General features: G+C 43.8%; 1 protein-coding gene across 1 annotated transcript; it reads right to left on the reverse strand.

Annotated features, from left to right (window-relative positions):
* Positions 1-2,624: 2,624 nt before the first annotated feature.
* LOC129858865 (protein-lysine methyltransferase METTL21C-like) lies at positions 2,625-7,489 on the reverse strand. Its single transcript, XM_055928100.1, has 4 exons — positions 7,050-7,489; positions 4,768-4,885; positions 2,931-3,176; positions 2,625-2,820 (listed from the first exon to the last, which is right to left on the reverse strand). The coding sequence occupies exons 1-4, from the start codon at positions 7,368-7,370 to the stop codon at positions 2,648-2,650; spliced, it is 858 nt and encodes a 285-aa protein (XP_055784075.1). The 5' UTR covers positions 7,371-7,489; the 3' UTR covers positions 2,625-2,647.
* Positions 7,490-15,313: the final 7,824 nt, after the last annotated feature.

The following is a 15,313-nucleotide window of genomic DNA, read 5'->3' on the forward strand; positions in this document are numbered from 1 at the left end:
ATTGTTTAGTAAGGTCCGATTTGCCTAAGAAAAAAAGCATTGCATTTCATGTCTATCACACCAGATGGCAATTTCCCTTGTCACAACTGCATTCACTGTTATGCCATGACGAGGAACGCTCTTATCCATCCTCATTACGGTGAGTGGGTGGGGTTATGTCCTGCCTGTTTGGCCCTGTCCGGGGGTATCGTCGGACGGGGCCACAGTGTCTCCCGACCCCTCCTGTCTCAGCCTCCAGTATTCATGCTGCAGTAGTTTATGTGTCGGGGGGCTAGGGTCAGTCTGTTATATCTGGAGTATTTATCCTGTCTTATCCGGTGTCCTGTGTGAATTAATGTATGCTCCCTCTAATTCTCTCTCTCTCTTTGTCTCTTTTTGTCTCTTTCTTTCTCTTTTTGTCTCTTTCTTTCTTTCTTTTTCTCGGAGGACCTGAGCCCTAGGACCATGCCTCAGGACTACCTGGCCTGATAACTCCTTGCTGTCCCCAGTCCACCTGGCCGTGCTGCTGCTCCAGTTTCAACTCAACTGTTCTGCCAGTGGTTATGGAACCCTGACCTGTCCACCGGACGTGCTACCTGTCCCAGACCTGCTGTTTTCAACTCTCTAGAGACAGCAGGAGCGGTAGAGATACTCTCAATGATCGGCTATGAAAAGCCAACTGACATTTACTCCTGAGGTGCTGACCTGTTGCACCCTCGACAACCACTGTGATTATTATTATTTGACCCTGCTGATCGTCTATGAACATTTGAACATCTTGGCCATGTTCTGTTATAATCTCCACCCGGCACAGCCAGAAGAGGACTGGCCACCCCTCAGAGCCTGGTTCCTCTCTAGGTTTCTTCCTAGGTTTTGGCCTTTCTAGGGAGTTTTTCCTAGCCACTGTGCTTCTATACCTGCATTGCTTGCTGTTTGGGGTTTTAGGCTGGGTTTCTGTACAGCACTTTGAGATATCAGCTGATGTAAGAAGGGCTTTATAAATACATTTGATTTGATTTGATAAAGGTCTGAGGTAGAATAACATGTGATGTGTTGGATATCTCCTGTAGTGTTCCTGTAACCTTTTATTATGTGGTTACTGTGAGACCAAACGTCAACTTAAGACAAAGATATGTGAGCATAGGAGCTCCATTCACAACCATGATGAAAAATCACCTGTTGCCAGGCCTTTCAACAGCCATAATCATGAACTAAGTAGCTTACGTTATATGGGTGTTGAATTGGTGAAGGCGCCACCTAGTGGAGGAGATGGGGATAAATTACTTCTCCAAGGAGAGACATATTGGTTAGATCGCTTGATCACTCTAGCAGTTCTCAATGAGGAATGGTCTTTTTCTAGTACGTTCTAAATAGACCAAACATTTAGGTAATGACATCATAATGACCGGTAATGACATCATAATGACCGGTAATGACATCATAATGACAGGTAACGACATCATAATGACCAGTAATGACATCACAATGACAGGTAATGACATCATAATGTAATTGTATTGTGTGTGTCTACGTGTCTTCATTTGATTGTCATGTTTCCCCACACAGCTTCCTCTGCTGGGATCTCTGGATTGGGCCAATACTGACTTGGAATTTAGAATAATGCTCACCTGTGAGGTTTTGTTGTTGTGACATTGATTACCATTGCCTCGCACGCTGAAGAAGGGCTCATACCCCCAAACGTTTGTTCGACAATAAAAAATATGTCAATGTATGGTTATTTACCGGAGAGCTGTCCAATTTCTGTCCTTTGAACCACACACCTTGTAGAATCAATGCCCCGAAGAATTCAGGCTGTTCTGGAGGCAAAGGGAGTTCCGACCCAGTACTAGATGGGTGTACCTAATAAACTGACCACTGAGTGTCTGTTTCCCGAAGAGTTGTGTAAAGTTGGTAGAATCTTTATTCAAAATGATTCACAGCTGTAATGGCTGCTGAAGGTGCTTCCCCCAAGCAGTAACTCTGGGCGGGGGGGGGGGAGACATTTCAGATTTAATTTGTAACATTTTCTATATTTTTTATTTTACTTTTGAAGATGTAGAGTTGGTTGTGTAGATTGTCAGGAAAGAAATTCAACGTAATACATGTTTTGATAAGTTTAGGGCAGCGAACGGTGACTGTGCAAGAAGTGTGTAGACTTTTACTAGAGGCTTTATATATACATAACAAATTATATTTGAATACAGAATGGAACAAGACAGAAAAGTACATACTTTAATAATAGTATCAATAGAAACTACATGTAACAACTAAGTAAACAATAAAGTACTACGTATAGCAGGTAAGTAGTAAGTAGAACATCAAACATCAACATCAGTAGTCCATCAACGTCCATTACCATTAGCCAAGATGGCCGCCTTCTGTCTTCAAGCATTTCTCAGAAGAAGAAGAAAAGACAGGAAGTCTTGGTTACATTTGGCATAGTCTGCAGGATGTTAACTATTCCTTTGTCTTCCCTAATCCCTACCTTTTACACATGGGCATAAACCTCTCCCATCTCAACCAGCAGGGTGGTGTTGAAGGTGTTCCTCTGTCTCTCTGCACGTGGCCTTGAAGATCTTAACCTCTCCCATGTCAGCCAGCAGGGTGGTGTTGAAGGTTTTCTTCTGTCTCTCTACACGTGGCCTTGAAGATCTTAACCTCTCCCATGTCAGCCAGCAGGGTGGTGTTGAAGGTTTTCTTCTGTCTCTCTACACGTGGCCATGAAGATCTTAACCTCTCCCATGTCAGCCAGCAGGGTGGTGTTGAAGGTGTTCTTGAAGTCCTCAGTGAACACCAGGTCTGTGGGAAAACGGACCTTGTTGGCCCAGATCAGAGTGGTTCCTGAGGGAAATAAAATGAGTTGTTTAAGGCTTTCATGCCTTGCGTTCTGGGATTTGTTGTACTTTAAAACTGTTCAATAAATCAACTATTCATCCAACCAATCAATCAACCTGGACGGCAGAAGTATCTCATGGTGAACAGCAGCTCTTCCAGGTAGTCGTGGTGATACACCACGTCAGCCGCCAGCACGTAGTCATAGCGATAGACGGATCTGGGGTAGCTGCGTTCCACGTCAGGACCCCAGGACAGAGCTGCAGCTTGGGGAGTGTACCTACAGCGCCCTCTTGTGTTACGGAGCAGGTTGGCTCTCAGGTTACCTATGATCTCTGGTAGGTCTGTAGCTGTGACCCAGGCACCTGGGGACAGGAAGCACTCTGTTAATCAGACAACAGACACACAGGTGGCCAGTAGCAAATCAACCCCTAGCCTCTAGTCGTCTAGCGCCTAGGACACCATGCAGATCTGAAAAGGTTGGATAGGTGTAAGTGGTATAGAATGCCAGGACCTCCTTCACCTTGCTAGCCACTTTAATAAGACCTCCTCCACCTTGATAGGACCTCCTCCACCTTGATAGGACCCCCTCCACCTTGCTAGGACCTCCTCCATCTTGATAGGACCTCCTCCACCTTGATAGCCACCTTGATAGGACCTCCTCCACCTTGCTATCCACTTCGATAGGACCTCCTCCACCTTGATAGGACCTCCTCCACCTTGATAGGACCTCCTCCACCTTGATAGCCACCTTGATAGTACCTCCTCCACCTTGATAGGACCTCCTCCACCTTGATAGCCACCTTGATAGGACCTCCTCCACATTGATAGGACCTCCTCCACCTCTATAGGACCTCCTCCACCTTGATAGCCACCTTGATAGGACCTCCTCCACCTTGATAGGACCTCCTCCACCTTGATAGGACCTCCTCCACCTAGCTATCCACCTTGGTAGGACCTCCTCCACCTTGCTATCCACCTTGACAGGACCTCCTCCACCTTGATAGCCACCTTGATTGGACCTCCTCCACCTTGATAGGACCTCCTCCACCTTGATAGGACCTCCTCCACCTTGATAGGACCTCCTCCACCTTGCTAGGACCTCCTCCATCTTGATAGGACCTCCTCCACCTTGCTAGGACCTCCTCCATCTTGATAGCCACCTTGATAGGACCTCCTCCACCTTGATAGGACCTCCTCCACCTTGCTAGGACTTCCTCCATCTTGATAGCCACCTTGATAGGACCTCCTCCACCTTGCTATCCACCTTGACAGGACCTCCTCCACCTTGATAGGACCTCCTCCACCTTGATAGGACCTCCTCCACCTTGCTAGGACCTCCTCCATCTTGATAGGACCTCCTCCACCTTGCTATCCACTTCGATAGGACCTCCTCCACCTTGATAGGACCTCCTCCACCTTGATAGCCACCTTGATAGGACCTCCTCCACCTTGATAGGACCTCCTCCACCTCTATAGGACCTCCTCCACCTTGATAGCCACCTTGATAGGACCTCCTCCACCTTGATAGGACCTCCTCCACCTTGATAGGACCTCCTCCATCTTGATAGGACCTCCTCCATCTTGATAGGACCTCCTCCACCTGGCTATCCACCTTGACAGGACCTCCCCCACCTGGCTAGGACCTCCTCCACCTTGATAGGACCTCCTCCACCTTGATAGGACCTCCTCCACCTTGCTAGGACCTCCTCCATCTTGATAGCCACCTTGATAGGACCTCCTCCACCTTGCTATCCACTTCGATAGGACCTCCTCCACCTTGATAGGACCTCCTCCACCTTGCTAGGACCTCCTCCACCTGGCTAGCCACCTTGCTAGGACCTCCTCCACCTGGCTAGCCACCTTGATAGGCTAGGTATAAATGTTTCCATGTTACTTACACCTCTCCGATCTCCTCAGATGTACAATATGAGTGAATGTAATGCCCAGACTCACCTAGGAGTGTGGCTACAATAGACACTAGGCCAGGGCCTGCTCCTAGCTCCAGCACTGCCTTGTCCACCAGGTTCAACTGCTCAACGTTGGTCTCTAGGTAGTGACACAGAGCCAACGCCTGAAGGCAACCATAGTTACTATAGAAACCATCATTACAGTTGTTAGAACTTCAACCATAGTTACTATAGAAACCATCTTTGTAGTTGTTAGAACTTCTACCACAGTTACTATAGAAACCATCATTATAGTTGTTAGAACTTCAACCATAGTTACTATAGAAACCATCATTATAGTTGTTAGAACTTCAACCATAGTTACTATAGAAACCATCATTATAGTTGTTAAACATTAATCATCCTCCTCCATCCACACTGTGAAACATTTAACCAATCATCCTCCTCCATCCACACTGTGAAACATTTAACCAATCATCATCCTCCTCCATCCACACTGTGAAACATTTAACCAATCATCCTCCTCCATCCACACTGTGAAACATTTAACCAATCATCCTCCTCCATCCACACTGTGAAACATTTAACCAATCATCACCCTCCTCCATCCACACTGTGAAACATTTAACCAATCATCCTCCTCCTCATCCACACTGTGAAACATTTAACCAATCATCCTCTTCCATCCACACAGTGAAACATTTAACCAATCATCATCCTCCTCCATCCACACTGTGAAACATTTAACCAATCATCATCCTCCTCCATCCACACTGTGAAACATTTAACCAATCATCCTCCTCCATCCACACTGTGAAACATTTAACCAATCATCATCCTCCTCCATCCACACTGTGAAACATTTAACCAATCATCCTCCTCCTCATCCACACTGTGAAACATTTAACCAATCATCCTCCTCCATCCACACTGTGAAACATTTAACCAATCATCCTCCTCCATCCACACTGTGAAACATTTAACCAATCATCCTCCTCCTCCATCCACACTGTGAAACATTTAACCAATCATCCTCCTCCATCCACACTGTGAAACATTTAACCAATCATCCTCCTCCATTTACACTTAATCCGCGTTATTCTGTGAGTTCATTGGACTTCAAAAGGAAAAGAATTTGAGCTACTTTGTTAAATCCTCGAAGTGAGCTGAATTTGAACAAGCTCGTTGAGTAAAATTACAAATTCATGTTTAATCAAAACCACTGAATACCACATCCATACTTATCATATTTCCCAGAATGCTCTATTGTAGGTTGATTTTTAGAATTGTTGGTTTCAATACCTGTGTTTTTGCATATTACATTGATTGATTTAATCTTATGATACACAAACATAAATAACATACATTTTTCTAAACTAATTATAAGTTGGACTTATTGCCCCCGTTACTGAGACGGCGGTTCCAGTTCAAATGAATTAGGACGTCTGAATAATGAATATTCATACCCTGGCAGTCATTCTTATGCAGGCTGAGGGAGATTAAAGTCTGAATAATGAATATTCATACCCTGGCAGTCATTCTTATGCAGGCTGAGGGAGATTAAAGTCTGAATAATGAATATTCATACCCTGGCAGTCATTCTTATGCAGGCTGAGGGAGATTAAAGTCTGAATAATGAATATTCATACCCTGGCAGTCATTCTTATGCAGGCTGAGGGAGATTAAAGTCTGAATAATGAATATTCATACCCTGGCAGTCATTCTTATGCAGGCTGGGGGATATTAAAGTCTGAATAAGGAATATTCATACCCTGGCAGTCATTCTTATGCAAGCTGAGGGAGATTAAAGTCTGAATAATAAATATTCATACCCTGGCAGTTATTCTTATGCAGGCTGAGGGAGATTAAAGTCTGAATAATGAATATTCATACCCTGGCAGTCATTCTAATGCAGGCTGAGGGAGATTAAAGTCTGAATAATGAATATTCATACCCTGGCAGTCATTCTTATACAAGCTGAGGGAGATTAAAGTCTGAATAATGAATATTCATACCCTGGTAGTCATTCTTATGCAGGCTGAGGGAGATTAAAGTCTGAATAATGAATATTCATACCCTGGCAGTCACTCTTATGCAGGCTGAGGGAGATTAAAGGTTCCAACTGTTGGATTTTCTCAATCTGGCTGGATTACAATAATAATTCCAGCACGTTTGCAAACCAGAATAATGTGACTTGCAGGCCTGATGTGGTCTGTAAACCAGGAGTTTCAGACCCCTGTGGTATCTCCCTCCTTCCTTCCGTCCTAATCGTCGTCACTGCTATCATCGTTATCTATGAGCGTCATGTTAAATAGTAGACTAACTCACCGCTGGCCAGATGACAGCACCGTAAGAGTCCAAGGCCTCCAAGATGCTGATCTCCTCTCCTACGTAGCAGAACACCTCTTTACCAAACGTGGAGTAGGTAGTGGGGGCCCAGGCCTGCTTCTTCTGCTGCTGGGGTTCAGTCTCCTTGGCTTTGTCATCTGATTCCTCCTCACCGTCTATCACTGTTGTCTCGCTATCATCTTTCTCATCTTCATCTTCCTCCTCCTCCTCTTCCTTCACAATCACAGTTTCCTCCTCCTCCTCTTCCTTCACGATCACAGTCTTCTTCTCCTCTTGGTGAGGTGTGCATAAAGGATCCATAGAAACCGGATAAATTACAAAGTTACTTCAACTGCACTGATATATAGTATCGTAGCTGATGTTGTGTTGACAGGTTGGCTACTAATGGTACAGTCAGCCCTCTCTTCAGGCTCAGCCTCTCCCACACTTTGTAAACACAGCGTCCAACACTTGAGTTTTTATCTCTCTCTCCCCCCTCCCTAACTTCACCCCTCCCCGGACCATGTTTGGTAGCAACATATTTTTTGCTGCTCACAGCCTGTCAAAGCTAAGTACTGTAATGACACCCAGATCCCCTCCCCCCCTCCCCCTCTAGCCTCTATTATCCCCCCATACGTACTGTAATGACACCCAGAACCCCCCCCCCCTCTAGCATCTCTCATCCCCATACGTACTGTAATGACACCCAGACCCACCCCCTCTAGCCTCTATCATCCCTCCATATGGACCGCCTCACAGAAAACTATGTTACACTAAATGTACGGTCAAGCAACTAATGGAACTAACATCTCACCCAAAATAACATGTCAGTCCATATACTCCTCATATTCCTTCCTGCATGGAAAAATACAGCATGAAAAATACAGCAAGAAAAATACAGCATGAATAATACAGCAAGAAAAATACAGCATGAAAACATTCTATCTCTATTCTGGCTCTATTCTATCTCTGTTCTGGCTCTATTCTGGATCTATTCTGGCTCTATTCTGGCTCTATTCTGGCTCTGTTCTATCTCTGTTCTGGCTCTATTCTGGCTCTGTTCTGGCTCTATTCTGGCTCTATTCTAGCTCTATTCTGGCTCTATTCTGGCTCTATTCTAGCTCTATTCTGGCTCTATTCTATCTCTATTCTGGCTCTATTCTATCTATATTCTGGCTCTATTCTTCCTCTATTCTGGCTCTGTTCTGGCTCTATTCTGGATCTATTCTGGCTCTATTCTATCTCTATTCTGGCTCTATTCTATCTATATTCTGGCTCTATTCTATCTCTATTCTGGCTCTGTTCTGGCTCTGTTCTGGATCTATTCTGGCTCTATTCTATCTCTCTTCTGGCTCTATTCTGGCTCTATTCTGGATCTATTCTGGCTCTATTCTATCTCTATTCTGGATCTATTCTGGCTCTATTCTATCTCTATTCTGGCTCTATTCTATCTATATTCTGGCTCTATTCTTCCTCTATTCTGGCTCTGTTCTATCTCTATTCTGGCTCTTTTCTGGCTCTATTCTAGCTCTATTCTGGCTCTATTCTGGATCTATTCTGGCTCTATTCTGGCTCTATTCTGGCTCTGTTCTGGCTCTATTCTGGCTCTATTCTGGCTCTATTCTGGATCTATTCTATCTCTATTCTGGCGCTATTCTATCTCTATTCTGGCTCTATTCTTCCTCTATTCTGGCTCTATTCTTCCTCTATTCTGGCTCTATTCTGGCTCTATTCTATCTCTATTCTGACTCTATTCTATCTCTATTCTGGCTCTATTCTGGCTCTATTCTATTACTATTCTGACTCTATTCTATCTCTATTCTGGCTCTATTCTGGCTCTATTCTAGCTCTATTCTATCTCTATTCTGACCCTATTCTGACTCTATTCTATCTCCATTCTGACTCTTTTCTGGCTCTATTCTATCTCTATTCTGGCTCTATTCTATCTCTATTATATCTCTGTTCTGGCTCTATTCTATCTCTATTCTGACTCTATTCTATCTCTATTCTGGCTCTATTCTATGTCTATTCTGGCTCTATTCTATCTCTATTCTGACTCTATTCTGGATCTATTCTTCCTCTATTCTGGCTCTGTTCTATCTCTATTCTATCTCTATTCTATCTCTATTCTGGCTCTATTCTATCTTTATTCTGGCTCTATTCTATCCCTATTCCGAATCTATTCTGGCTCTACTCTGGCTCTATTCTATCCCTATTCTGGCTCTATTCTATCTCTATTCTATCTCTATTCTATCTCTATTCTGGCTCTGCTATCTCTATTCTGGGTCTATTCTATCTCTATTCTGACTCTATTCTATCTCTATTCTGGCTCTATTCTATGTCTATTGCTGGCTCTATTCTATCTCTATTCTGACTCTATTCTGGATCTATTCTTCCTCTATTCTGGCTCTATTCTATCTCTATTCTGGCTCTATTCTATCTCTATTCTGTCTCTATTCTGGCTCTGTTCTATCTCTATTCTGACTCTATTCTATCTCTATTCTGGCTCTATTCTGGCTCTATTCTATCCCTATTCTGACTCTATTCTATCTCTATTCTGGCTCTATTCTGGCTCTATTCTAGCTCTATTCTATCTCTATTCTGACCCTATTCCGACTCTATTCTATCTCTATTCTGACTTTATTCTGGCTCTATTCTATCTCTATTCTGGCTCTATTCTATCTCTATTATATCTCTGTTCTGGCTCTATTCTATCTCTATTCTGACTCTATTCTATCTCTATTCTGGCTCTATTCTATGTCTATTCTGGCTCTATTCTATCTCTATTCTGACTCTATTCTGGATCTATTCTTCCTCTATTCTGGCTCTATTCTATCTCTATTCTGGCTCTATTCTATCTCTATTCTGTCTCTATTCTGGCTCTGTTCTATCTCTATTCTATCTCTATTCTATCTCTATTCTGTCTCTATTCTATCTCTATTCTGGCTCTATTCTATCCCTATTCTGACTCTATTCTGGCTCTATTCTGGCTCTATTCTATCCCTATTCTGGCTCTATTCTATCTCTATACTATCTCTATTCTATCTCTATTCTGGCTCTGCTATCTCTATTCTGGCTCTATTCTTTCTCTATTCTGACTCTATTCTATCTCTATTCTGGCTCTATTCTATGTCTATTCTGGCTCTATTCTATGTCTATTCTGGCTCTATTCTATCTCTATTCTGACTCTATTCTGGATCTATTCTTCCTCTATTCTGGCTCTATTCTATCTCTATTCTGGCTCTATTCTATCTCTATTCTGTCTCTATTCTGGCTCTGTTCTATCTCTATTCTGACTCTATTCTATCTCTATTCTGGCTCTATTCTATCCCTATTCTGGCTCTATTCTATCTCTATTCTGACCCTATTCTGACTCTATTCTATCTCTATTCTGACTCTATTCTGGCTCTATTCTATCTCTATTCTGGCTCTATTCTATCTCTATTATATCTCTGTTCTGGCTTTATTCTATCTCTATTCTGACTCTATTCTATCTCTATTCTGGCTCTATTCTATGTCTATTCTGGCTCTATTCTATCTCTATTCTGACTCTATTCTGGATCTATTCTTCCTCTATTCTGGCTCTATTCTATGTCTATTCTGGCTCTATTCTATCTCTATTCTGACTCTATTCTATCTCTATTCTATCTCTATTCTATCTCTATTCTGGCTCTGCTATCTCTATTCTGGCTCTGTTCTGTCTCTATTCTGTCTCTATTCTATCTCTATTCTGGCTCTTCTATCTCTATTCTGGCTCTATTCTGACTCTATTCTGACTCGATTCTATCTCTATTCTGACTCTATTCTGGCTCTATTCTATCTCTATTCTGGCTCTATTCTGGCTCTATTCTATCTCTATTCTGGCTCTGTTCTGGCTCTATTCTGGCTCTATTCTATCTCTATTCTGGCTCTATTCTGGCTCTATTCTATCTCTATTCGGGCTCTGTTCTGGCTCTATTCTGGCTCTATTCTGGCTCTATTCTATCTATATTCTGGCTCTATTCTATCTCTATTCTATCTCTATTCTGGCTCTATTCTCTCTCATAGATCCACCAGAGGACAGGGGTAACAGAACAGGGCTGTCTGCTAGCTGCTCTGCTCTCATAGACCCACCAGAGGACAGGGGTAATAGAATATGGCTTTCTGCAGTGCAATCTCATATGTCAGACCCCTGGCAGACCCCAAGACAGGTCATCAGGGGGAATTTGTAACTCTGACCTCCGTTAAAAACTGTTTTGATTTCGTCAGCGTTTGGCCTGGGTATGAGTATTTGACCTGGATATGCCAGCTCTCGGGTTTCTGATATGACCGTTAAAACCAAATCTAATCCAGGCTGAAACCCTTTTTGTCGGAGGTCCTTGGTATGCCCCTGCCTCTGCCCTACATAGCTCGGTATGAGGGGTCTGGGGGGTCTGATGAGGGGGACAGGGCCAAAGGAGATGGCTGGTCCACAGAGAGAAGGAGTGATGTCGGTGTCTGATTCTGTTGTGGTATTGTTGTACTGTGACCTTTCATACTTGTTTTGACTTGGTAACCAATAGCAAGCCATTTCTAGATTTAACCTATCATAGAGGGCAGAGGTTGCCGGGTGAACTGATTCAAATGGCAGCTTGGAGGCAACCCCCAGACCAGCATATTGTTGTGGTATTGTTGTACTGTGACCAACCCCCAGACCAGTATATTGTTGTGGTATTGTTGTACTGTGACCAACCCCCAGACCAGCATATTGTTGTGGTATTGTTGTACTGTGACCAACCCCCAGACCAGTATGTTGTTGTGGTATTGTTGTACTGTGACCAACCCCCAGACCAGTATGTTGTTGTGGTATTGTTGTACTGTGACCAACCCCCAGACCAGTATATTGTTGTGGTATTGTTGTACTGTGACCAACCCCCAGACCAGTATGTTGTTGTGGTATTGTTGTACTGTGACCAACCCCCAGACCAGTATATTGTTGTGGTATTGTTGTACTGTGACCAACCCCCAGACCAGTATGTTGTTGTGGTATTGTTGTACTGTGACCAACCCCCAGACCAGTATGTTGTTGTGGTATTGTTGTACTGTGACCAACCCCCAGACCAGTATATTGTTGTGGTATTGTTGTACTGTGACCAACCCCCAGACCAGTATATTGTTGTGGTATTGTTGTACTGTGACCAACCCCCAGACCAGCATATTGTTGTGGTATTGTTGTACTGTGACCAACCCCCAGACCAGTATATTGTTGTGGTATTGTTGTACTGTGACCAACCCCCAGACCAGCATATTGTTGTGGTATTGTTGTACTGTGACCAACCCCCAGACCAGTATATTGTTGTGGTATTGTTGTACTGTGACCAACCCCCAGACCAGCATATTGTTGTGGTATTGTTGTACTGTGACCAACCCCCAGTATGTTGTTGTGGTATTGTTGTACTGTGACCAACCCCCAGACCAGTATGTTGTTGTGGTATTGTTGTACTGTGACCAACCCCCAGACCAGCATATTGTTGTGGTATTGTTGTACTGTGACCAACCCCCAGTATATTGTTGTGGTATTGTTGTACTGTGACCAACCCCCAGACCAGTATATTGTTGTGGTATTGTTGTACTGTGACCAACCCCCAGACCAGCATATTGTTGTGGTATTGTTGTACTGTGACCAACCCCCAGACCAGCATATTGTTGTGGTATTGTTGTACTGTGACCAACCCCCAGACCAGTATATTGTTGTGGTATTGTTGTACTGTGACCAACCCCCAGACCAGTATATTGTTGTGGTATTGTTGTACTGTGACCAACCCCCAGACCAGCATATTGTTGTGGTATTGTTGTACTGTGACCAACCCCCAGACCAGTATATTGTTGTGGTATTGTTGTACTGTGACCAACCCCCAGACCAGCATATTGTTGTGGTATTGTTGTACTGTGACCAACCCCCAGACCAGTATGTTGTTGTGGTATTGTTGTACTGTGACCAACCCCCAGACCAGTATGTTGTTGTGGTATTGTTGTACTGTGACCAACCCCCAGACCAGTATGTTGTTGTGGTATTGTTGTACTGTGACCAACCCCCAGTATATTGTTGTGGTATTGTTGTACTGTGACCAACCCCCAGTATGTTGTTGTGGTATTGTTGTACTGTGACCAACCCCCAGACCAGTATATTGTTGTGGTATTGTTGTACTGTGACCAACCCCCAGTATATTGTTGTGGTATTGTTGTACTGTGACCAACCCCCAGACCAGTATATTGTTGTGGTATTGTTGTACTGTGACCAACCCCCAGACCAGTATATTGTTGTGGTATTGTTGTACTGTGACCAACCCCCAGACCAGTATATTGTTGTGGTATTGTTGTACTGTGACCAACCCCCAGACCAGTATGTTGTTGTGGTATTGTTGTACTGTGACCAACCCCCAGACCAGTATGTTGTTGTGGTATTGTTGTACTGTGACCAACCCCCAGTATGTTGTTGTGGTATTGTTGTACTGTGACCAACCCCCAGACCAGTATATTGTTGTGGTATTGTTGTACTGTGACCAACCCCCAGACCAGTATATTGTTGTGGTATTGTTGTACTGTGACCAACCCCCAGACCAGTATATTGTTGTGGTATTGTTGTACTGTGACCAACCCCCAGTATGTTGTTGTGGTATTGTTGTACTGTGACCAACCCCCAGTATGTTGTTGTGGTATTGTTGTACTGTGACCAACCCCCAGACCAGTATGTTGTTGTGGTATTGTTGTACTGTGACCAACCCCCAGACCAGTATATTGTTGTGGTATTGTTGTACTGTGACCAACCCCCAGACCAGTATGTTGTTGTGGTATTGTTGTACTGTGACCAACCCCCAGTATATTGTTGTGGTATTGTTGTACTGTGACCAACCCCCAGACCAGTATATTGTTGTGGTATTGTTGTACTGTGACCAACCCCCAGACCAGTATATTGTTGTGGTATTGTTGTACTGTGACCAACCCCCAGTATGTTGTTGTGGTATTGTTGTACTGTGACCAACCCCCAGACCAGTATGTTGTTGTGGTATTGTTGTACTGTGACCAACCCCCAGACCAGTATATTGTTGTGGTATTGTTGTACTGTGACCAACCCCCAGACCAGTATATTGTTGTGGTATTGTTGTACTGTGACCAACCCCCAGACCAGTATGTTGTTGTGGTATTGTTGTACTGTGACCAACCCCCAGACCAGTATGTTGTTGTGGTATTGTTGTACTGTGACTAACCCCCAGACCAGTATATTGTTGTGGTATTGTTGTACTGTAACCAACCCCCAGTATATTGTTGTGGTATTGTTGTACTGTGACCAACCCCCAGACCAGTATATTGTTGTGGTATTGTTGTACTGTGACCAACCCCCAGACCAGTATGTTGTTGTGGTATTGTTGTACTGTGACCAACCCCCAGACCAGTATGTTGTTGTGGTATTGTTGTACTGTGACCAACCCCCAGTATGTTGTTGTGGTATTGTTGTACTGTAACCAACCCCCAGTATGTTGTTGTGGTATTGTTGTACTGTGACCAACCCCCAGTATATTGTTGTGGTATTGTTGTACTGTGACCAACCCCCAGTATGTTGTTGTGGTATTGTTGTACTGTGACCAACCCCCAGACCAGTATATTGTTGTGGTATTGTTGTACTGTGACCAACCCCCAGACCAGTATATTGTTGTGGTATTGTTGTACTGTGACCAACCCCCAGACCAGTATGTTGTTGTGGTATTGTTGTACTGTGACCAACCCCCAGACCAGTATATTGTTGTGGTATTGTTGTACTGTGACCAACCCCCAGACCAGTATATTGTTGTGGTATTGTTGTACTGTGACCAACCCCCAGACCAGTATGTTGTTGTGGTATTGTTGTACTGTGACCAACCCCCAGTATGTTGTTGTGGTATTGTTGTACTGTGACCAACCCCCAGACCAGTATATTGTTGTGGTATTGTTGTACTGTGACCAACCCCTAGACCAGTATATTGTTGTGGTATTGTTGTACTGTGACCAACCCCTAGACCAGTATATTGTTGTGGTATTGTTGTACTGTGACCAACCCCCAGTATATTGTTGTGGTATTGTTGTACTGTGACCAACCCCCAGACCAGTATGTTGTTGTGGTATTGTTGTACTGTGACCAACCCCCAGACCAGTATATTGTTGTGGTATTGTTGTACTGTGACCAACCCCCAGACCAGTATATTGTTGTGGTATTGTTGTACTGTGACCAACCCCCAGTATATTGTTGTGGTATTGTTGTACTGTGACCA

The sequence above is a fragment of the Salvelinus fontinalis genome, chromosome 7 (assembly GCF_029448725.1).
Source record: "Salvelinus fontinalis isolate EN_2023a chromosome 7, ASM2944872v1, whole genome shotgun sequence".
Classification (NCBI taxonomy): domain Eukaryota; kingdom Metazoa; phylum Chordata; class Actinopteri; order Salmoniformes; family Salmonidae; genus Salvelinus; species Salvelinus fontinalis.